This window comes from Medicago truncatula, chromosome 2, assembly GCF_003473485.1.
Source record: "Medicago truncatula cultivar Jemalong A17 chromosome 2, MtrunA17r5.0-ANR, whole genome shotgun sequence".
In the NCBI taxonomy this organism is placed as follows: Eukaryota; Viridiplantae; Streptophyta; class Magnoliopsida; order Fabales; family Fabaceae; genus Medicago; species Medicago truncatula.
Genome location: NC_053043.1, coordinates 39,651,244 through 39,676,108, shown reverse-complemented (window position 1 = coordinate 39,676,108; position 24,865 = coordinate 39,651,244). Strand labels below are relative to the sequence as shown.

Below are 24,865 nucleotides of genomic sequence, written 5' to 3'. Positions count from 1 at the left end.
TAAGTGTGGTGAGCATCCAATTAGATCCATCATTATGATGCTCTAAAATCCTCCATTGAAATTGACATATTAGTTATTTAAAACTAGTTGCACTTATCATATCATAGTATATAACCAGCCTATCTTGAGCATGTGAGATTCCAGTTGATGAATGAGACAAAAGAGACCGTGTTTGCGTACGAGTGGTAGTCTGGTCGATAAGCCAACTAACTTTTCATGCATTCAAAAGTTGAATTGAATTTCGTGGTTAGTCACTTAGTTGGACTTCCAAAAATTTAGCTGCACATAATAAATTAAAAACACAATGAATTTTATAAATTATGGAAAATTCTACGGTGAAGTCATGAGAATGACTTTTTTAGTGAAGTTAACACTATAACATCAAAAATGTAGTGAGTAACACCCCACTGTTTGTACAATGACATCAAAAGTTCGGTCTTCATAGTATCATCAATTCATCAGATTAACAAGACTACACTTAATCTAATTTTATCCTACGTTGTTTTAAGCGTAACACCCCACAAAGTGTAACACTTAAGACTACGTATAATATCATCAACTATGTTTGCATGTTAAAGATTTCAACGATAAAATAGTACTTGAAAGTCCAATATGTTGCAAGCATTACTAGATGAATAACTATTGATTATTTATTAACCAGTAATCAACAATTTAAAAATGAATCAAACATTAAGATCAAAATTAACTTTTTTTTAAAAATTCAGTTTTCTGACAGCACTGTAGAAGCTCCCTAAATTATAATAGTAATTATTAAATTAACGATGACCGGTCGATCCAGCTGGTCTGGTTTTTATTTGACGTTTTTAAGAGTTACAATTCATAATTTTTTTTGTTACATTTTGATTGTTGATTTTATAATCCCTAGGAAAAAAAATCGTTCTTTAAAAAAAAATCAATTAACATGTTTTTAATGTTATATTTTTTTGACCTAAAATAATGTTATAATTTTTTATTTATACTTTTAGCTAATTAATTGTTTTATACTTATATTAATGAAGAGAAAGTAAATAAATGAATGACTCGATAAAGTATAATATTATATTCAAAACGTATCACAATATAGATTGATCTAGCTCGTAAGAATTCATCTCATATTTCATAAAGACTTGAATTTGAATCATGTTGTGGATTTAAAAGAGTTGATGATGAATAGTATATAATTACTTCTGTTTAGCTTTGAGGTTTTCTACGGTCTTGGTAGATAATATATAAGGAGTAAATTACAATTAATTTTATGTTTGAGGATTTAATTTATTAGAACCGCTAATTAAATATTTAAAACCGCTAATTTTGAATTTTTGTTGCTTATATATTAGACCTGAAGAGGGACAACCCATGGACATAAAAACAAAACAACACAAACTCTAACCTTAAAAATTCATGTATTTGGGTTCTTGACAGAAAATAACGGATATCTGATAAAATAGTTTATAACGGATGAATTTATAGCTAGCCATTAGTTTAAAAGCTAATTTATAGTAGATATATTGGATAAGTTAGCTTATTAAATTTATATTGTTTTGTAAAACTATTGTACTGAACTAGTTTATCTAGGAGGCAAACCCGAAAGCTTTGAAGTGGGTCGACAATATACCCAAAGAAAAATGAATTCAAACGTATAATGAAGGTTAACATTGGAGTCATATGACAACTAATCTTATAGAATCGATGAACACGATGTTTAGGGATACTCGCAACCTCCCTATCATAACTTTGGTCAAATCAGATCAACCTATTATAGGTTGGGGGAACTTTTTGCGGTTATGAGAGAGATGATCATAATCAGGTTAAAGACTAATCAAGATTACACATAGCATTGTATGAACATGATTGAAGACGAAATGCAAGTTATTTATTCAAAAAGAGTGATTCAAAGATACTACTTGTTAACATTAAATACACACATTTTCCTTATTTGATTTTGGTATCAATTTAAGCAATAATATCTTGAAAGTATGCAAGGACAAAGGAAGCAGAAGGGGGCAGTGTGGAATATTTGAAGTGCCTGAGAATGAGAGACGTGTTTGGATGTAACACCCAAACCAAAGAAAGAGGAACAAGATTAACACAAAGATAAAAGACAGGACAAAGACAAGCCCACAGTAGTTATGATGATACTAAGTTTGTACTTATTGAAATGTACGGAGAACCACAGCTCATCATGTTCAGAAAGGTAATCAATAATAGTAAGAAGATGCAGCCAGGCCAGCACCGTTTCCCTACTGACACGATCATGTGTGCTTATGTTGACATTTTCCTCTCTTCTCATTTGTTTTTGGATCTAGACTTTTCTTTTGAATCATTGACCCAAATATCTCAATTTAGAAAGTAACTATTATTAAGTTTTAAAGTGTTGAATGTCTATCCCCGTGAGCTTAGCTCAGTTGATAGAGATATTGTATATTATATGCAGGAGCTGGGGTTCGAACCCCAAACACTTCACTTCTCCACAATTAAATTGTGTGAGCTCTAACTGCACTAGACTACTTGACAAAAAAAAGTGTTGAATGCCTAATTTTTAAGATTTTTTTTTTTTTTTTTTTTACTTCTTAGAAAGTATTTCATGGGCATTTCTTAATATTTTTCTATGTAATGATTAGAAGAAAATATCATTCTCATGAACTAACATAGTTCAGCAGATGGATATCTATTTACAGAGATACGAGTTTGAATCTGTGATTCTCTATTTATTTCCACTTAAAAAGTGTGATATTATATCTGCTAAACTACTTAACCAAAATGAAAAAAAAAATGTTTATTTTACCAAATTATTTTCATCAATTATATTATTGGTGTATTTTCCATTATCATAAATGTAAAACAGAAAAAATGTTTTGGAAAATCGTACATTAACAGTGATGATTCATTTCGTATGATTGTGCTTTTTGTGTTCTTTCTTAGCCCTCCTTATTCTGGTTATGATCTTTGTTTGTTATCGTAATTTCATTTTGCTTCCTTAAAAAAAATCTGAATAAATGAAACGAGAATATTTTGTTTAAAATAAAAAAACAAAATTTCTACACTCCCGGTGTATAAACCATCCAAGTTGAAAGCAATGCAATCATATTTGATTTTTACTTTTTTTTTAGTTAAACGAAATTACAAAGTCATTATAAACTCACTTACATAAGTGAAGGTATCGGGATTTAAACTTTGATCATGACAATCGACCTAACAATTTTGACATTTTTATTAGTTGAGCTATGACCGATGCACATTTGATTTTTACTTTTATTTAGCCTAAAAATAGATCAATAATGGTACGTTTAAGCGGATTTTAATTAACTATATCGTTTGATTCGGAGCGGTGGGGGGAGGTGTGGAGGTGGAGACGTAGGTTATGGCAGTGGGAGGAGGAGTTGCTAGATGAGTGTAGGGCTTTACTTCTTGATGTTTCCTTGAATCCTATTGTTTCAGATAGCTGGGTGTGGCTTCCGGACCCATCTGGTGGTTACACAGTTCGAGGTGCATATAGTTTGTTAATCTCTCAGGTACCTCCGGTCGCCGTCGATGATCTGGATTTGGTGTGGCACAAACAGGTTCCCTTGAAGGTTTCCGTTTTTGCGTGGAGGCTCCTCCGTGATCGTTTATCAACAAGGACAAATTTGATTGCTCGACGGGTGTTGTCGTCTGACATGTCTTTGTGTGTTGCTGGCTGCGGTCATCCTGAATCGGCTCGACATCTATTTTTATTGTGTGATACTTTTGGTTCTCTGTGGCATTTGGTGCGTGATTGGATCGGTTGCTTTGGGGTGGACACAAATAATATTTCAGCTCATTTTTTACAGTTCACTCATTTGATAGGTGGTGGTGCTGCTAGACGTTCTTTTATGCAACTAATCTGGCTTCTTTGTGCCTGGGTTGTTTGGAATGAACGTAATAACCGTATGTTTAATCATGTTGTTACCCCCATCCCCTGTTTACTTGATAAGGTTAAGCTGTTGTCTCTAGGTTGGTTGAAAGCTAAAAAAGCTACCTTTGTTTTTGGGACTCAGCAGTGGTGGTCAAGCCCTCTTGTTTGTTTGGGTATTGGCTAAGGTTTTTCTGTTGTGTTTTGTATGTAATCGTTGTAACTCTTGGTTTCTGAGGTAGTCTCTAAAGGCACACCTTGTACGTTTGGAACTACTAATTCGTATATAATTCCATTTTGGCTTGTTAAAAAAAAAATAATTATATCGTACCACGCATGTCATGCATGTAGTTGGTTAGCCATCAATATCTTCCTCCTCGGACCGTCCATTTAACATGTAGGTAAGTGAGATTAAATTGCTATAAATAATTATAAATACATTTGTTTGGGTTTCAATTATGAAATATGAATACAACAAGATAAATTAAGAACTATTTCTTTTTATAAAATAATTTATACACGTTATATCACAGATCCTAACAAGTTTAAATTTTAGAGGCATCTATTTGTTTAAACATGCTAGGTATAAGATTTTCGTTTATTCTATATTTTAGAGGCATCTATTTGTTCTTGAGATCCAGTTACATATGTTGTACATGTTTCTTGCTTACAATATGTCTGTCATCAGTCACCATCACGCATGACAAATTATAAATAAGGGTTAAAAATTAATCAGTAACGTGAACATTTTTTTTGTTTACAACGTGAACATTAGCTGGAGTAATGTCACTTGTTAATGCATATTCTTTATCAAGTTTTTGGACAAATATATTATATGAAAAAGTTTGGACAAATGTTCCTCTTTGCATCAATTAAATCATCATGTTCCTTGAGAAGTTTTTTTACCATACTTGAATTAATATTTGATTAAAATGTTAATGTGTTATTTGAACATCAAATCATCTAAGATGTGCTTTATTTTAGTTTTTTTTTTTTACCATATTCTATTTTATTGGCTCAAAATTCATACGAATCTTATCAAATTCACCCGTGACTCATGATTTGACGACATTCATAAATTTTAACTAATAAAAAAAATTTCGAAAATTAAGTATTATTAAAGAGGGTAGTGCTAGCACTTCATTTTAAAAATAATATGAGATGTGGTTTATTTTAGTTTCTTCACTCAAAGGCCCTTCTAGATCTTATTGTTTTTGTTGTTGGTCACTCACAAGTGACAAATATGCTAGTATGCCAATTTGATTTTGTTTACTATATGGTGTGTATACGTTCTTTTTGACTCAATTTGTCAAATTGATGACAAGAAAGAAACATTAATATATATTGTGCAAGTTGATCAAAGCATATGATCGAGAATATATGTTGAGATGCCGGCTTGTTGATCGATCTGATATGCAATCAGCTGTTAATCACCACAACGTCTTATCAAACAAAACAAATTTAATTTGGTGAATATTTAAGCATGGTTCTTTTTGTCTATTTTATTTATTTTGTTTCTCTAATAATGTCTTTGTAGCCATGAGAAAATAATATTTTCGTACAAATGTTTGTTAGTTAGTACCTTTAATTATTAATAAATTATTGTCAGATCTGCTCTTTTGCATTATGATGGAAGGTTTTTTTTTAAAAAAGAATGATGGAAGGTTAGCTATCGTCCATTTTTTTGGTGGTCAAAGTGAAATAAATGATCACAACTCACTACTACTTTCCACGTGCACATTAGAGTATATCCACGATGTAATTCATGGAAATCGATTTTGAGTACTTGAGTGGATCTTACATATAAGCATCATAAATTTATAATTTATTAATAATATTTTCGGTTAATATTTAATTTTTATGCTATATAAAATATATGAATTACTTACTCGAGAAAAAATGAATTATAAAAAGTATATTTGAAAAAATATTTACAAGAGGAATAAATATTTTTAAATTATTAATCTTTGAAATGTATGTGGACGCTCACACTTTGCTAGGGATGCATGTGTGTGTGTATTATGATTCATTAAAATTGTGATGAAGTTCCGATATTTATTATGAATTTTGTCAATAATAAAATTGCTTAGTTTTGGTTTTATATATTAAAAAAAAAAAAAAAACTTCTTTTTCCACCAATAGTAAACTGATCCAATTGTAAGAATTTAGACCGCTTAAATACAAAAAATTAAAATTTGGTTAAAGGAGAGAACACACGATATGTAAATTTCATGTCAATAACATGTCGTAACAAAAAAAAAAAATTCTCTCTTTCGAACATCATTTTTCATCCAAAGGCCTTAAACATGATAATCCACTTTAAGAGATACGACGAGTTCATTTCTCTCGAGACAATATATTATTTTTTAAAATATCAAATAGACAATAGTACATGTTATATAACATAATTTAATTTTATTAAAAAATGTAGAAGTTAAACTTAATTGATATATTTTTTTGAGAAAATATAATTGATATATGAAAGTAAAAAGGAGATAAAATATTATTGAAATAATATTATAGATTATGATTATAGCCACACAACTATAAGTAATGATGTATATTTAGACAAAAAAAAAAAAGGAACATATAAAATCAAGTTATGTAAAAGAAAATAGAATTATTTACCATTTCTTTTTTAAAACGGTAGTATATAACTTTATTAACACCTTTTCATTTTTAAAACGGTATATAGCTTTATTAGCATCTTTTTCATTTCTATTTCTCTGTCTTTTTCCTTCTCAAATCTTAGCCGTCATAATTTTTTCTTTTTGTAATCTATCAAATATGAATGATTTAGGGTAATTTTGACCAGAAATCACATGTCCGAATTGTTTTTTTATTTCTTTTAAGTTAAATAAATGATTTTCACATACTTTCGGTTTTTTTTTTTTTTTTTGTGTTTGCAATTTTGCCGTCTCACACATATGAAAAAAATCGATTGGGAGATGAGAACCCACCTTGTGTACCAGTGTACCCCACATATTCCCCAATGTAGATTAGTCACCCATAAGCGGTCGAAGTAGGGACAATGCATTGTATATGTAGATGATGACGTTTAAACTACAGACATCTTACTTATTCATCTTAAGCAAATAAATTTTTAACCACTAAACTATATAGAGAAAAAAACAACAATAGGATAACATTTACATTTGTTTTAGTCAATTTCTTTTACACTTGCTTGGTTTTATTTTAAAAAAGAAAGATAAATATGATTGATTCGGGAAAAAAATTGAAGTAAAAGATATGGAAAGTGTAACTAATTCAAACTCCTAGGATTTTATTGAAGGTTAATTCGTTTCGTTGGTGGTTATGGTGGTGTGGCTTTGGATGGGGTGATCGTGGATATTGATAGTGATGCTCGTGGTGATTTTACATGTTCTTAATTGCGTTGAACTGCAGAAGATAAGCAAGGTGCGGCTGCACGGGTTTTTGGTAGGGTTGATGGTTATTTTGGAGGGCGTTTATAGTTTGTTTTTGGGAGATGACTTTGTGGCTTTGGTGTTTAGTTTTTATTGGTTTTGGGGGCCCTCAGTGGAGGGTGTTTTTGGTTTGTTTGTAGACGTTTGTATTTGATGTATGGGTGTTTGTTTGAGTGTTCCGCGTACGACACACTTTTCTTTTGTATGTTGTTATTTAAGTCTCCTAACTTAGTATTTCTCATGCTAGTTAGGATTCTTTCTGTTTTGAATAAATTTCATTTTAACTTCTTAAAAAAAAATTTGTTTCGCTGAATATCGGTATTCAATGGCAAAACTCATTAAAAAGTTGATTTATTTATTAAATAAATTAATATAAAAATATGATTTGTTATTTAATAATTGGATGGTCGATATATATGATATATCTAACCAAACTTTATGGGTATTGCTTTGTTCATCTTGATATAACGACGCTAAAAAGACATGTTAGTCACGAATTATAAGAAGTCAATACTAAGTTACGCACTACTCTTTATTATAAGAAACAATTTACTCTTTATAATTATTGAATAACTGATGTATCTTTTCTATAATATAGGTCAGATACATCCGTTATTCAATAAAATTAATTAATTTTTTTTTTTTTATAATAAGTACGGGCGGGGTTTATTAGTTACTCATTAATAATGAGTAACACCTCTCAAAGTGTTGCTATTGGCGTGAAGGGTTGTTAACAAGAGGATTCCTACATTCTTAAAAAAAAAAAATGAGGATTTCTGCAAGAGATAACTTTATCCATTGATCTCTTGGAATGTGATTTCTTTGGTCATATTTTAAATCTTGTACTTCAATGATTTGGAATTTCTATTGTTCATACAACTACTAATATTGGCTTTCGTGTGTAACAATTTGGTGGTGCATATCAGCATATGTTTTCATAAAGGATATTCGATCTTGTTTACATAAAGGGCAGACCAATATTATTATTTATTTTTTTTGACAAAAGGCAGACCAATATGTTATTTTGTATGTATACTTTTTTTTTGCTTTTTTTTTTCTATGCTATTTTTAAACATATCTTGTACTAGGGAAATGTTCGATTTTGTTTTCAAGTTATATGGTTGGCTTGTATTTAAATCATCTAGAAAGAGCACGCACGATTCTAATTTTTTTTTTTTTTTTGTAACAAGCAACTTTTTTTTAGAACAATTGGTTGAACGCATTAAACTTTATTCTTTGTGAGGGTGGTTGAAAAATCTCAAATCTAATTTTGCTTTTTACATTTTCACTCTTATTGGACTAAATCGTGACTTTATATTGGGTAAACCACTATGTAATTTTTGTTATTTTTTTGGATTTTTTTCCTCTATTGTTTTTTAAACATATCTTGTATTAAGGAAATATTAATCATCTTTTGGCCAAAGTAAAACAATGAGCCCCACTTGAACCAAAAAGAAAAAAGTGTATATTATTTTCCAATTTAAAAAAAAAAAATGAAGGGACCCACAACAATCTTATTTCCATTTAATTTTCCACTATAAATACACGCTTTTATTTTCTTCATTTCTCAACTCAACTCAACAAAAACGAGTTGTTGCAACATTTTCAACATTCTCTCCGCCGCCGCGTTCAATCTTTGCATGGAAGTTTTCTTTCTGTCACATGAGTTATCTGATCTCTGTCTCGGTAAGCCGCCGTTGAAGTCGCTTTCGACGTCGGCTACCGTCGCTGAGGCAATTGAAGTCCTCCGTAGCTCCGGCGGCGAAAGTTTCGTCAGTGTTTGGAACTGTGACCACTCTGAATTCGGTCAATGTCAATGTGTTGGGAAAATTTGTATGGTTGATGTTATTGTTTTCCTTTGCAAACAGGAAAATCTTTTGTGTCCTTCTAAAGCTCTTAAGGCTTCCATTTCCAATGTTTTCAATGAGGTTGATGGTCTTGTTGTTCATCTAGAACCTTCATCTAGGTACTATTTATTTATTTATTCAATATTTTTTCGACTTTGCAATATTATTTACTAAAGCACTGACACAAACCGAACACTTATTTAAATCTATATTCACTTTTATGTGATTGTATCACATAAGTACAAGAGGTAAATAATTTTGGTTATTAATTTGAGAGTGATTGTCATTGATTTGGATTAAACGGTCCAAATTGATTATAGAGGCGTATAATTGATTTTGATTGATTTTCCTTGATTCTGTTTGAAGTTGAGATTTAAAACTTTTAATTTTATATTGATTTTGACATATTTGGTTGTTTTCTAGTAGAATTGATTTTTAAACGCAAATTTATTGTTCAACTTGTTTCAAAGTAAATGTATCGAAACGCAAATTATTTTACCTTTGACTCAATTTTAGACCCAAAAATCAATTCTTATCACCTTAGAACCAAAGATACACTTAATTGTAGAGTAAGATTTTTTTTGTTAATTATAATGTCTTGAATTATCTGAATTTGAAATTTGCTATGGGTAGTTTGATATTGTTGTAGTTTTAGGGGATTTTATAATGTGTTTGATTTACATGGAAAAAGAGAGAATGGAGCCCTTGATTTTGAGTAAGAGTTTTGAATTTTGAGAATATAGCGAAACTCTTAAGAGACACAGTTTAGAGTCATAGATATATGAAAATCCATAAAATAAGAAGAAAAAAAAAAAGGGATATGTATCAAAAGTTACTAGGTACTTTTTTTTTACTCAGATCAGAAGTTTCTAGATGAAACTTGAAATTGTATTTTTTTGGGGGTAAGTTTTGAAGTGTGGAATTGATTTGATGGACATGGAAAGGGGAGGGTGATTATATATATGTAGTTTCATGTTGAAGCTTGAAATTCTGTTTAAATGTGTTTGTTTTAACTTGATCAAGATTAAGAATTTTAGTTAATTAACGTCTCTTGTTAATTTGATGTTACAGCTTATTGGATGCCATTGATCTCATACTTGAGGGGGCACAAAATCTTGTGGTGCCAATTTCGCAGACAAAAAAAGGTGGCCTTTCAAGGAGAAAACTGCAGCAGAAGTCATTAACAATCAACAGCCACAATGGTGTTGAGTTCTGCTGGTTAACACAAGAGGATGTGATCAGGTTCTTGCTTGGTTCCATTGGCCGCTTCAGTGCACTCCCTGCACAATCCATCGATCGTCTCAATATTATCAGCTCGGATGTGCTCTCCATTGATTACTCTTCCCCGGCATCTTCTGCTGTTGAAGCCATCTCAAAGTCCCTCACACAACAAACTTCTGTCGCAATTGTCGACGGTGATGGGACATTCATCGGTGAGATATCACCCTTCACACTTGCATGTTGTGATGAGACGGTTGCGGCCGCCATCACAACTTTGTCCGCAGGGGGCTTGATGGCCTACATTGACTGTGGTCGCCCCCCTGAGGATCTAGTCAGGGTTGTAAAGGCAAGGTTGAAGGAGAAGAATTTGGAAAAACTGCTGCAAGAGTTTACACTTATGACTTCCTTGACAGGTGATATGTCATCCTCCTCTTCCTCTGATGAGGAGAGTCCAGGGAGGAGTTTGACAAGGTCGGGAAAGTATGCAAGGTCATCAAGCTACTCGGCCAAATATGTGAGGAAGGCAGAGGCTATAGTTTGTCATCCCAAGAGCTCTTTGATTGCTGTGATGATGCAAGCAATTGCTAATAGAGTGAATTACTTGTGGGTTATTGAGGATGATTGGAGCTTAGTTGGCATTGTTACTTTTTCTAATATCTTGAAGGTGTTCAAAGAGCGTTTAGAAGTTATTTAGATGTTAGTGTAAATGTGACAACCTTTTTGCTTTGGATGTTCATATGGAAGCATGAAACTTGTTGGCCTATGAATGTGGTCTTTCTGTTATGAATAACTGCAGGGTGGCTGATGAGGCCGGATCTTTGTTTTTGCTTTATGATTGTGAACTTCAATTTTAAGAAATTTTCCTTTGATACATTTCTGTCATGAATAAAGTTCTTTGTTTTGTTTTATCATGTATCGTTGTTCTTGTCCCTCAAATGTTTTCTTTGAAAATTGTGTTTATGTTAACAAATTCAAATGAGATTTGATACATTGTAAGAAAGCAACTAGACTAATATGCAGGGAATATATGTTCTCATTGGAGGCCTTCAATGTATAATGATTAAATCTTTCAGAGACTTGGTCTATAAAATGATTGTTAGATGAACACTGTATGGTGTGAATTCAAAATTTTACGGCTGTTGATAGGAAGGTTCATTGGTTCTAACTGTAACAGGACATGAAGAAAGCTACTTTATTTTTTTGCTTTGATAACAACTAATTAAGCAAGTTGTACGAGTTGTTTTTTTTTTCGTTGACTGAAAATTATTAAGAAAATTGAGACAGACTATACCACCTAAGTTTCAAAACAATGGTAAATTCTGAAACAGCGTTGAAGGTGGTAGTCCTAATGGCATTTTCAAGTTCTTTAAACAATTATTTTTAAACCAAGGTAACTTTTGAAGCTTCCCATAAAAACATTTTTGGGTTGGTCAAACGTGGTTTTCACAACAAATTTACTATGGTTGGCTCCATCACACTATCTAAATATGAGTTGATAAAAACATTTTTTTTATTAATATATTCAAACATTTTTTTTTTTGAAGGAATAAATATATCCAAACGTGAAGAGTTATGGTGCTGGATAGATATATGATATATGACATAATCTAATATTATGGTGTTGTTTGATCAATGTTATCGATTTTCTTAGTGACATAATTGATTGTTGTTGTATTGAAATATAAATCGTTTTATAGTAACATTTTTTTTTTTTTTTTTATCAAAATCAATTTTAAAAAATTAAACTTCATCGGAGAATTAAGGATATACTAAATTGTGTCCCACGATCACAAGTACAACTTTCAACTCTCTCTTTTCCCTCTTTACTTTCCCTTTTATTTGTTTTTTTTTTTAAGTCAAACTCACGTATCGAAATTGACATTGGGGAGAATCGAACTGAAAACTTAAGAGAAGCACATCACATATCAACACCACCAAACCAACTAAAATGAATTAAAACACTTAAAGCTAACCCCTTTATTCGTCCTTACTTCGACTTACTATTAAAGCATTTGTTTTCAATCTCATCATCTACTCCACTCTCTCCTTCTCAAACCCCCTCTACCGTGAATGTGTGACAGCCTTCTAGACGTCGGCATTATTCCTTCTTCTTTTTTTAAAAGAGTATAGCCGTGAAGTTCACGCATACTAAATGTTGAGAAGTGAAGAATTGCATTTTTAAACCTATGATATTATAAGATGTATTTTTTATCATAAAACAATCGCAATTTTCAAATTTTGTGATCAAGTATTGACATCAAAACATTACAAAAAAAGAATCCAAATTACATCATCCAACCCAAAGAAAAAGAAATAAAACGCATAATGAACAAAGAAAGAACAATTAAAATCTATATTCAGACAAAAACATCCTTCCCAAACAAGCACTAATAATTCAAGTGAACAAAGATAAACATTAAACAATAGCATATCAAAACAAATACAAAAAAGTAACTACAATCAAAATGGTAGGAACTCGTATCTAAATTTGTGGCCAAACCTTTTTGATCCGATCTTTGTTGTGTTTGATTATTCACTTCTTATACCAACTTTTGATTTGGATGTATTAGTAACTTTATATATCATTGCCATTGAAATTAATTTATGTCTGGCCAAATTAACCCTGAGCTGAAGTTTCAAACGCGAACATTTTAGTGACAAACAAAGTAGTGGTTCATATATAAAGAACACATGACACATTTCCTTGTAAAAGTTTAAGTTTAGGAAGAAAAAAAAAATACTAGTGGCAGAGATTAATACTAGAGATGACACATTTTACACTCTGTATACTATAAAGTATGTACAGGTACAATATTTTATGGAGCTATGTTATTTGTACATTTAAAATTGGACAACCAATGCAATAATTTTTAATTTTGTGAGGAGTACGGAAATCAAAATCATGCAAAATATCATTAAAAATAGTAAATAAGTTGTTGGTTGTACAATTTGATTTTTCACATATCATTCCTCTATTTTATGTATTCATGTGGGAAGCAAACTTTTTTTTTTAATTTGAATCAGATATCTTCTTTATGTAACTGTAGAGATTAATCCATCGAATCGGATAGAAATGTAAATGGTGGCCAAATTTACCTTCAAAAGATTTAACGTTGTTACATTTCCCTGACTGAATCTAAGCAAATATTTAAGACAATTCTTGTCCGAAATTTATTTAAAATAAATAAATGAAAAGAAAAATAAGGCAACCATGGGACAACCACACTACTAATTGCACTAAGACAAGTTGATTTAGGGAAGTTAGGAAAATGTCAATAAAAGTGATGCACCGTCATTTTCAGATATATTAGGATAACGACATATATCAAGAATCAGATATCGTAAAAAATGAAAAAAGTGTTTGATGTTATTTTGTTAGAAAAAGAGTTGGATCCATGATCAAGTTTTCAATATTTTCATAGATGTTATCATATTTTGTTAGAGAAATAAGATCGTTATCAACTCCAACTAAACTATGAAGTAACATTTACCATTCCATCCATTTGCCAAAAAAAAAATTTACCATTCCATTTAAAATACATTTTCATACATCCAACAAAAACAACCTTATCAATACATCCATCAATTGTAGGATAAATAATGGCATTTCAATGGTTTAGTGTATACTAGAGAGTTTAACTGAAATGAGGTGCTAACAAAGCTGAAAAATGGTGGTTTATACAAAGAACACACGACACATTTCCTTATAATTTTTTTTAGGGTTAAATATGATTTTGGTCCCTATAAATATACCAACTTTTCGTTTTAGTCCCTCTAAAATTTTCCTTCAACTTTTAGTCTCTATAAAATTTTCAATCACTACTTTTAGTCCCTATTTTTAAATTAATTTTTGTATTTTTTTAATGAAATTGTACAGACTTGTGTAGAATATTGTAACAAAAATTACCAAAAAAGATTAGAATATTTTTAACAAAACATAAATTAATTATGAATTTTTAACCGTAAAAAATGTAAAAATTCATATTAAATTCATGTTTTGTTAAAAAATTCTAATATTTTTTAGGAGAGGCTCTTATAATATTATGAATTTTTCTGCAAAATTTTATTCAAAAATATAAATTCTACATATGAATTTACTTTAAAAGAGGGACCAAAAGTGAAGATGGAAAATTTTTTAAGGACTAAAAGTTGAAGGAAAATTTTAAAGGGACTAAACGAAAAGTTGGTTTATAAGGACCAAAAACATATTTAACCCTTTTGTTTATTTTAAATGATAACATTTTAGGGACCAAATTATTATTATTTTTTTTACAAAAGGGACCAAAAAATTGTTGTTTCATTCAAAGAACACATGACACATTTCCTTTGAAAATTGCAAGACTGACAGATCTTTTTTTGCCAGTATGATTGAATACATTTATTGACTATAAGTCATTTCATACTATCCCATACTATAGAGCAAGAACAGCCACAATATTTTCTGTATTCGTGTGGCAAGCAAGGGTTTGATGCAACATTTACCCAACATTCATATCAAGAAAACAGAAAACATAACTCTTACCCTACATACATTAAATTTCATATATTTTTATGCAGAAAAAGAAAAATAAGGCAATCTTATTAATTACATGTAGGAGCCACAGTACTTCTAGTCGGACTAAAGACAAGTTCAAGTAGAAATGTTTGAAACATGTCAATAAAAATGGAGCACCATCATTTTCAGATATTAGGAAAATGACATTAAGATATTGTAAATACTAAATATTGAAACATATGAAATGTTACTAATGACAATGAGTGAAGAAGTGAAAAATGTCTTAATACATAGATATTAATGACAAAATGGTACCAAACTTTACTAAGCAAAATAAAACAAACTCTTAACTTATTGAAAAATGGTTCCTCACAATCTTGCAGGTTACTATCACTATTTGTATAGAACTATAAAAGTATATTGTGACATATATCAGAAATCAGATATTGTACAAGTAAAAATATAATCATACTAAAAAAAATGTGACTTCTTTGATGTGTCAGATGCAGCTTTATAACATAAGATCAACATCTTCAGATGATGAATTTTCTATGAAGATTTCAGTAGGCTCAAGGCAATGTCTCAATGTATCATGACCAAGTTGAGCTCTTTCATTGTCTCCAAAGCCGAGTATTTTTCCACGGTTAGTGACTACCACAGTGTGGTACAAGCCAGTGCTAATTTGAGAAACATGGTGAGTTCTTAATGTGTATACGATTCTAGGCTTCAAGATTTTATTAGTTAGTCTTCTGGCATCTGGAAATCCTAGGCTTCCAAATGCCATGGAGCCAAAGCCATAGACCAAACCTGAATCAACTAGCACAAAGGTTTTTCTCTTTTTTGCACACACCTACAAATACCAATAATAATAAGGAGCAGTCTCATTATAAATCTTAATAATCGGATGAAAACGCTATGAAACACTAATAACACAGACACGACAACACCAGTTATAATATGAAAAGTACAGAGTACATTGTTGGTGTCCGACACCTCGAACACCGGACACACCTTTAATCTGAAGTGTCGATGCTACAGCCTACATAGTGAAAAAGACTTGAGTTTCAGAAAATTTATTTGGTTCGAGTGAATGTTTTCTGTTTATATTTCTTCTTTTCACTTTTGATTACAAAAAAAAATTTGCTTTTACTTTGTTTTCTAGATGAAAAGATTTGTACATGAAAATACTAAAAACAGCTTTTTATGTTTCCTCTACAGATTTTAGAAGTGGGAAAGAACTAGTAATGGTAAAAAAAAGGTATTTGGCAGGAAAACAAATTACAATGTCTCGCTAAATCATTGTTTTAATAATAGTCAATAGATAAAAGTGAAAACAAGGTGGCAATTTTATTACTTAAAGTGAAAACAACAAATGAAAAGATGGACCCTACAACGCAAAAAATTCATCGTAAACCATTAGATATAATACCTGAACGGCTAAGTGATTCTTGAGACTAGACAACAACTCTGGTCTTGTCTTTTCAATCTCATCTCCATGGCCTAAAGCGCCACAATATCCCTTGCCCCATGTATATACCTGAAACATCAATAATAGAAACTTAAAAACTATTCTCAGACGTGCATCAAAAGCCCAAATCAAGTGTGACAATTACAATTGAAAATTTATTTTGTCCAATGAAACTCACAAATCCATTTGAATCAAGCGCCGCTGCATGCTCATCCCCAGCAGATACATGGACAACATGAATACCATTTCTTCTAAATTTCTGTATGCAGCGTGGCAGTAACTCGTCATGTTGTTCACCATGGCCAAGACAGAAATTAGAACCTGATCCAAAGGAGTATACTGATCCACCTTCTGTTACAGATAAGATATAGTTTGGTCCAGCAGCAACTTGAACAATACGGCCTATACTACCAAGGACTTCAATCTTTTTGGGGCTTGGTCTGTCCTGAGTGTCACTGTGGCCAAGTTGGCCATGCGAGTTGCTTCCGCATGTATAAACATGACCTTGTCTGGTGAGGAAGACTGTGAAGTTTAGCCCTGCTGAAACCTGAGAGACATTCATGTTATTTCATATCTTTTTGAGAAAACCTTATACAACAGGCTTCATTGATAAATAAAAAAAAAAGATGAATTACACTTTAGATCCCTTAAGTTATATTTATGTTTCACTTTGGTCCCTTATGTTTTTTTTGCTCGACTTTGGTCCCTTATTTTTTTTTTGCTCGACTTTGGTCCCTTGAATTACAAAATTTAGACACTTTGGTCGGTTAAGTTTTTTTCGTTGCATTTTAGTCTCTTAATTTACAAATGTTCTTGTGTCAGTTTTCTGTTAAAAATCCGTCAAATGTTTCCTATATTCCTTTCACTTCTTCTTGTTGAGTTAGACACCTAAACAACAACAACGTAATGCCATGTACAGAACATTTGATGAACTCAGATAGAAAACTGATAGAAAAGGACCAACGTGTCTAACATTAGTAACTTAAAGGGACCAAAATGGAACGAAAAAAATTCAAGGGACCAAAGTGAAACCTAAAATTAACTTGAAGGACTAGAAGTATAAATTAGCTTAAAATTTTGAGAATTGAGGAGTTTAATGCCTTCATGGATAATACTGAGCACATGCATCACAGAAAACTGGTGAAACATACGGACGGTTGTTTAGACTCGAGATTTGTTATTGTGTAACTTGGAACAACATGTGATGTTTCAAATATACGACAAAACTACAACACTTGTCAGGATATTTAGACTAAAGCGAGATTAGTCATCCAGTTAGAATTTAGATTTATATTACCTTAAAACGGTTTTTCTAAGGTGTACAACATTGCACACGTTATAAATCATTGAAAGTGAATAATTAACAAGGAAAGAAGTGAGTGATTAATTATCCTTATCGTGTGCAATATTGCACACGTTAGGAAAACTGACATAAAATGCTGACCGGGAAGAACCACTAATTAAATATGTGGAAGGCGCATGTTTTTTCATCACACTTCTACCAACAATCCATATCCATGTGGAATCCTTGCAAAATGAAGGATTAACTCCCGAATCATTTTCACCAATCTCTATTCAAATAAAAACTGAATAGAAAACAAAACTATCACAATAACAAGAAGGGGAAGGGGTCTGGATATCGTTTTAACAGTGGTTGCTTTTGTGAAGGGGTCTGTTTTCAGGGGTGTTTTTAGGGTGTTTATTTTCAAGTGTTCCGCTTCCGCCTATATATGGCGCCTTTTGTTTGTATCCTTAGTTTCACCAGTCTCTGTTCGTCTTGAGCAGAGATCTGGCTGTTAAATAAAATTTGTTGTTTCAAAAAAAAGAAAAGAAGGGGAAGCCGTTATCAGTTCTTGAACTTCATTTTCCTCCTTTACATTGTATCCTCCTTACTTCAATGGACTGTTACTCCAAGCACCAATCGATACTTACCCCTCTCGCCGTCGTGTAAGTTCTATACCCTAGATGTCATGTCACAACGAGGTGAACCACTTTATCTTTATTGCTAGCCTGTTGCTCTGTGCCCCAGCACCATCTCCAATTCTCAGAACCCTAATATGCTTGGTATTTCCTTTCAACTAACCGGTGCCTCAACTCTAGAATGATGGCTTCAACGGAAACAAAAGGAACAACAATTTTTGGAACTTCTCAAAATTGAGGTACCCGATTAAAAATCTAAATCGTTTACTAAAATACTGATATACCCGATGACTAGTACCAATGATCCATAAATGGACCTTATGCGAGAGGGTCCACCCTAGTTAGAACAATTAACATAGAATAGGCGATGACGAACCACCTTTATGAAAGGGATAAGAACCTCCTTGTTAGTGGCCAACACTCGAGGGGATTTAGTCCCACATCGGATAGATAGGATTCTTGAGAAGAGTTTATAAAGAGGAGGCACTCCTCACCGTACAAGCCGGTTTTGTAGGGTTGAGTTAGGTCTTGATATTCGTGACACTCCTCAAATACCTTAGTAAGAAATTGGAACCACAGTCACCAGGTTCGCAATTATCTTCAGTACATGGTACGAGAACAGGGAAGCCTCAAAGTATTGGATACATGGAGGCATGCATAGCCGGTACGTTATTGGTACGCTATCATAGGATTAAAGACATAACATCAGAGAATTTCACATCTTAAATTTTTTTTTTTGACAAATTCACATCTTAAATCTTAAATATAATAATTAGTTAATAGATTGATTAGCTTTTTAATTTAGAAAATATTTCACTATTTTCAAAATTAACTAGTATTTGTTATTTCAGTTGTCTGCCACATTTTTTATTACAAGTTATTCATTTTTAGCATTCATTTAAAAACTTACGTTCCAGAATCTTGGTTATCAGAGAAACATCAAGCTCTATTATAAATTAACATTCATTACATTAAATAGCATTCTCTACTTTGCTAACTCCTCTTTCTCTCCCACGCGAAAACCCCTAACCTTCTTGTGGCCACCACTACCCTGTTCTCCAAAATGTTTACTCTTCCGTCTTTTAGGTTTGTGGCTTTTTACGAATTCATTGGGAATTTTGACAAATCAATTCGCAAAATCATCGCAAATTGGTTCATGCAAACCATTTAGCAGTTCCCTATATACTTCAGGAAATCATGTGACTATGATTTGAACTACAAAATGCATTTTATTGCAGACTTCATGAAAAGACTTGATAGCTAATTTAAAAATATATCGGACCAAGATCAAAAGAGAACAGAGTAAAAATAATAGAAGCAAAGTAATTGGTATTCTGTTTTTACCTGCTTGCAAGGAATCCCCTTTAAGGATTCAACAAGACGTGGCCTGAAAATTGGTCGATTTGTATCTTTATGACCACAACAAAAAGATGAATTATCTCCACATGTGAATACCTGAAAATTGCTCGACGGAAACAATTTAATCATTTTACGATCTAAAACCATTGGTTTCAATTCCAAGAACATAAAGCAATAATGAAACATGCATAGTAATTTATTCCGGATTAATGGCATGCTAATGAGTCATAACTAATTGAATAAAGGTTAAGCATTTGCAAACCTCTCCAGATTCCATAACGAAAGCTGCATGGTTATATGAGGCCGAAACATGTGCCACACGCGCCAAAGGTGGGAAATTAATTCGGGTAAACGCTGTACGCTGTGTTGTTTCAGACCCTTGACCAAGTACACCACACAAACTAGAACCACAAGAATAGACCGAGGAGTTTCTGATTGCCAAGGTGTGATACTTTCCTGTTGTAATTTGCATCTGCCAATTAAATGTCATTCATCATAAGTTCCAACTCCACAACTCTTCTTATAAAAGAACAATAAGACTAGTACAGACAAGCAAGAAAAAATCTATGATGCACTCACACTTCCGATGGCAACGTGTCAGTGTCAGTGTCGTGCCGACACGTGTACGTAGACACAAGAAAAAATAGTATTGAAGAATTATTCAAATTATGAAATTTCTAAAACAATCATTATACAACATTTAATATTCCAAATCCATTTCCTTTTCTTTTAGCTGTTTTCATTATTGCACAAATGCATTATTACATCACTTATTATAAATGTACAATGGTGACATAGAGCAAAGTGAAACATTAAACATCTTGGAGTTGAAAAGCAAAGTGAAAAACATAAAACATCACCAATGTTAAGAAACTTAATACAAAATAAAAACGGAAAAAACGGCAACTCATAATTCGATAGGAAACAAACATAACAATAAAACACAATGGTTTGTATAGTGAAATAAATAGTACATTTCCTAATGATGTCTCAACCATATCAGATGATTGTTCCAAAGACTGCAAGAACCTCAAAACTCGCTTCCAATTTCCGCCACATCGGTCATACAACTCATTCTGAGAATTCAAAACCATCTGGGAAAAGATGGCATGAGAATCACACAACTGAAATGCAGCAAAGTCTACCAATGACTTAAACTTTAAAGGGTATATGCCATTTCTAGCACCAAAAGTTTTTGAAGTAAATTCCAAAGAAACAAGGTCCATTGCACTGAGCTTCCCTGAGCACAGAATTTCCAATATCAAATGTGAAGGTAACTCCTCAAAAGAAACAGCTCTATAATGATCTCCCATACTTGAAATTTGAAGCTGAAATTTTTTTCTCTCACCAAAGATAACAAAATGTGATTGAAAGAAGGTGTGGATAGATTTTTCACACAACCAGAAACAACCCTTTGGGACAAAGTATCAAATTTTGGTCCGCCTAGCTCAACTGACAACGCCGATATTGCTAGGCGGGACACCTCAGGTTTGAACCCGGGACCTCACAGTTGTGTGTTACAGATAAAAAAAAAATCAAATTTTGAGACGAAATCTCAAACAATTGAAGCAGCATATGAAGAACACATCAGAAGGGGAAAAAATATGGGAAATTGAATAAAAAAAAGGAGGTGTAGATGATGATTGGAAATCAAACATCAGAAGATTGCTGATCACACCCCCCACAAAATCACCTTGAAAATTCAATTCAAGGATCAAATAAAGACCTGCAATTTCCCAACACAAAAAAAAAAAAAAAAAAAAGAATTTTTTGAGAGCAAACAAAAAATTAAAAGTTGAAATTAGGTCAATTGAATTGAAATCAAGCACCGATCTGAAATCTTAAATAGTTGAAAAAGCGGGTGTGTTTGAGAATCTGAGAATAAGGGTTGGTGGGTGTTGAAGGAAATAAGAAAAAGGATAGGGTTTTGTAAAGTGTGTTTAATTTATGAATGGGACAATTTCATGTGTTTTTTTCTGTGATCAAATTTTGAGGATGTTTGAGAAGGTATATTTCTTGTCATTGAAGTTGTTTACACGTGGCACTATGATAATGAACCATGTCAGCAGATGTTTATGTTAGTGTTTTGAATCTTTTGCACCACCATTGAAGATTTGAAGCTTGCTTTTTGGTGACACCACTACTTATCCCTCATGTTGACGTTGTCTCACACTCACTCACAAGCACTTTCTTTTTAGATCAATTTTTCATATCCTTTTAAAACAAGTATTGCACTATTGAAGGAAAAAGATGCTTTTCAAATTTTTTATTGCACTAGAACCACCCATGCGATGCACGGGTCCATTTAGATAATACTATGAAAATAAAATACAGTACCCGAAAATTAATTGAATAGTTTAGGTTCCGTATAAAATGGAGAAAATGAGAGACGAGATATATAAAAAAATATATATATATGATTTTTCTATTGCTTGAAATTGTCGTGAATTCAATAATTAATGTTTTCTTTGGAAATTCAATCATTATAAACCTCTTACCAATGAGGAAAGAAAGCATATGCTTATGACTTATGATGAAGTGATGCTACTTGTCCTTTTTTTACTGCCTTCATTGAAATCTTACTAATAATGGTGTTACTATTTGGTATCTTTGGAAAAGATCAAAACTCTCTAGTCTTTGAAGAAGAAAAAAAATGTTTTTGAGTGTATGTCTAGGTCAACAAATCCATTGCTAGATAATTCTCATTGTTTCAGCTGAATTCTAAGGTATGATTCATGGCTTACGGGTTGCCAATCCTCTCAATATTAAGTCACTCATTGTAGAAACAAACTCTCAGGTCTTGATTACCATCATTAGCAATTGGTCACTCATGCAACTTTTCCTGCACTATTTTTATTCTTTTCCCCTTCACTTTGATTCTCTTCTACATTTTGATGTAGTGGGGATCTAATACCGCTCATTTTCTTCCCTAGTCTACTGATATACTTCATTTCCTTGTAAAAAAAGAGTGAGAAAAATCAAAAGTTAATATAATAACTGTTGTGAATTCGGACAAAATTCCACCAATGAATAACAAAGATGTGTGGAGCAAAGGAAGTGGTAATCAATGGATAAAGTGTCCCCAAGCAACAACAACAAAAACAGACCTAGATCTAAATGTAGAGCAACACCACAAGCATAATCAAAGCAATAAAGATAAACAATGAAAGAAAGGAACAAACACACCAAGATTGTTGACCCAGTTCGGTCCAATATGACCTAATATGGGAAAGAGAGCAACCCTCCAATCCACTATGATGAAAGTGTTACAAAAGAGTTACAAGAAATTAGCTTATAAGCTAAGAACAAGACCTAATTTCTACCCATTTTGTGTCACCCAAACTCTCAATAATGAATCCTAAGAGAAAACACAAAAGGAAGCTTTTTGATCCTTCCAATGGTGAAATCTCACTACCCAATGTGTTTACAATGTTTCCCAACCCAAGAGATCCTCACTACAAAGACACTCAACCCTAAAGTTACCTCCTTTGTAATCCAAGTTTCTCTCTCTTCAAGCTCTCCTTCAAAATCTGCACAAGAACACTTATATAGCAGTCTTCAGTTGTTAAAATCGTGTCACGTTTGTCCAAATCGTGACACGATTGGTGCGTACGACCCAAGGTACGATCAACCTTATTCTGAAAACGTACCCAGCAAGTTTGAAAATCGTGTCACGTTTTCCCAAAATCGTGACACGATTGAGCACCCTGCAAACCATGCTCACTGCCTGAAAATCATGATACGTTGATGAAATTGTGTCACGATTTCTCTGTTCTTCCAAACCACAAATTTGAAGCCAATTAACAACAATAACCATGATGAAAAAATGTATCGTCGGTGTAAACTAGTTTTACATTAACATTCAATAGAAATAGAGTGTCTAGTAGTTATCTTCAAAATACCATTACAAATCAAGCTTATAGGAAAAGATAATTGGTTTCCATTGGATAACGGCATAAAAATATTGTACTTTAAGATAATTTTTGTGTGATCACAACCGTAAATCTAAATCATTTAATTTTGTTCTTCAATTTTTTTCCATGTGTGCAACTAAGGTTGCGTCTCTTTCATGATTTTTTTTTAAAAGCAACTATCCATTAGAAACCAAAAAAAGAGTACAAAAAAGAAAAGGGAGACTATACCAAAACCTTTTCAAAAGGTAGTAAATCTAAAGTTGGGCATATCTAACCTGTTCCTATTGTACTCTTCTCTAATGGAGTCAGGTAAGTCATCAGACCAAAACAAGTCAGCAGAAGTTAAAGCTAGACCAACATTAGCAAGATTGTCAGCACAAGCATTGCCTCCCTATAGATATGAGACACCACAAAACTCATCTCTTTCATGGTTGTAGAGGTTACATATTTATATTTTCACATGTGTTACAAAATTAGAAAATTACCCATAATTTTATTTTTAAGGAAGTGGGTAGGAATAAAATGTTCTCATATAAATAGAAATAAAATTGAAGTAATTATCCGTAATACCCTCTCTTACAAATCAATGTGACTCACACATTTTAACAAACAATACTTGAAAATAAGATGTTCATTATTATTTATCAATAAAGTTATTCTTCAAAGCGAAATTCTCAACTATGAAACAAACTTACACTAAGTAAATAATTTGAATTTACGGTTGTGTGTTAGGACTTAAGTCCATGAAGATAGCTCAATCTAAAATACTAATATGTTAGGTGGAAGAGCCTGGTGACTTGAGTACTATATCAAACACTTTATTTATCTGATGTGGGACTCCTAACATTGTAGTCGTACAATCGGTGCTTTGAAATAGAGGTTTCAATTTTTGTTTTTTTTTCTTTAAAAAAATGGAGTAAATCTCAAATGAGGGCTGGCCAGCAAGATGCCCATGACAACCGTACAATACATTCCAATTCCAAACCCTGTAGTCTTATGATTCAATTTTATTAAATATGAAATACAAATTTTAAAAAATAAAAAATAAAAGGAAGCAAACAGCAGTGTACAAGCTAGTGTTACTTTTACTAAAGAAAGAATCAAAGAGAAACGAGCCGCCGAAAGAAGATTTTCATGTTCAACTTGCACCCTTTTTCCTTTTCTTTTCAATCTTTAACTTTATAAATGCATAAAATATATGTATTTTTTCTCTTACAGATATAAATGTATGTATTCAACAAAAAAAAAAGTATTTATGTATATCTGTCGATCTATGTAATTACATTTTCATTATAATTGTTATTAAAATGTCATCACGAATCTTTAAAAGCAGACAAAATGTGAA

At 32.1% G+C, this 24,865-nt stretch overlaps 3 protein-coding genes across 3 annotated transcripts; 2 read left to right on the top strand and 1 right to left on the bottom strand.

Annotated features, from left to right (window-relative positions):
- The first annotated feature begins 2,158 nt into the window (after nucleotides 1–2,158).
- Nucleotides 2,159–4,058, top strand: LOC120578407 (uncharacterized). Its single transcript, XM_039831100.1, has 2 exons — nucleotides 2,159–2,225; nucleotides 3,439–4,058. The coding sequence occupies exons 1-2, from the start codon at nucleotides 2,159–2,161 to the stop codon at nucleotides 4,056–4,058; spliced, it is 687 nt and encodes a 228-aa protein (XP_039687034.1).
- Nucleotides 4,059–8,856: 4,798 nt separating this feature from the next.
- On the top strand, nucleotides 8,857–11,275 carry LOC25487366 (CBS domain-containing protein CBSX5). Its single transcript, XM_013609276.3, has 2 exons — nucleotides 8,857–9,262; nucleotides 10,215–11,275. The coding sequence occupies exons 1-2, from the start codon at nucleotides 8,937–8,939 to the stop codon at nucleotides 11,056–11,058; spliced, it is 1,170 nt and encodes a 389-aa protein (XP_013464730.1). The 5' UTR covers nucleotides 8,857–8,936; the 3' UTR covers nucleotides 11,059–11,275.
- A 3,853-nt stretch (nucleotides 11,276–15,128) lies between these two features.
- Nucleotides 15,129–21,792, bottom strand: LOC25487365 (probable E3 ubiquitin-protein ligase HERC4). Its single transcript, XM_013609275.3, has 6 exons — nucleotides 20,581–21,792; nucleotides 19,869–20,078; nucleotides 19,592–19,702; nucleotides 16,506–16,874; nucleotides 16,289–16,396; nucleotides 15,129–15,709 (listed from the first exon to the last, which is right to left on the bottom strand). Exons 1-6 carry the CDS (start codon nucleotides 20,917–20,919, stop codon nucleotides 15,371–15,373), a joined length of 1,476 nt encoding a protein of 491 aa, XP_013464729.1. The 5' UTR covers nucleotides 20,920–21,792; the 3' UTR covers nucleotides 15,129–15,370.
- Nucleotides 21,793–24,865: the final 3,073 nt, after the last annotated feature.

What these genes read in the sequence shown, in the direction of transcription:
- LOC25487366 (XM_013609276.3), top strand. Translation starts at nt 8,937, where the DNA reads ATGGAAGTTTTCTTTCTGTCACATGAGTTATCTGATCTCTGTCTCGGT. An exon ending in CATCTAGAACCTTCATCTAG is followed by an intron (nt 9,263 to 10,214) that starts GTACTATTTATT and finishes TTGATGTTACAG; the next exon opens with CTTATTGGATGCCATTGATC.
- LOC120578407 (XM_039831100.1), top strand. Translation starts at nt 2,159, where the DNA reads ATGTACGGAGAACCACAGCTCATCATGTTCAGAAAGGTAATCAATAAT. An exon ending in TAGTAAGAAGATGCAGCCAG is followed by an intron (nt 2,226 to 3,438) that starts GCCAGCACCGTT and finishes CTATTGTTTCAG; the next exon opens with ATAGCTGGGTGTGGCTTCCG.
- LOC25487365 (XM_013609275.3), bottom strand. Translation starts at nt 20,919, where the DNA reads ATGGGAGATCATTATAGAGCTGTTTCTTTTGAGGAGTTACCTTCACAT. An exon ending in TCGTTATGGAATCTGGAGAG is followed by an intron (nt 19,703 to 19,868) that starts GTTTGCAAATGC and finishes AGCAATTTTCAG; the next exon opens with GTATTCACATGTGGAGATAA. An exon ending in AGGGGATTCCTTGCAAGCAG is followed by an intron (nt 16,875 to 19,591) that starts GTAAAAACAGAA and finishes AATGTCTCTCAG; the next exon opens with GTTTCAGCAGGGCTAAACTT.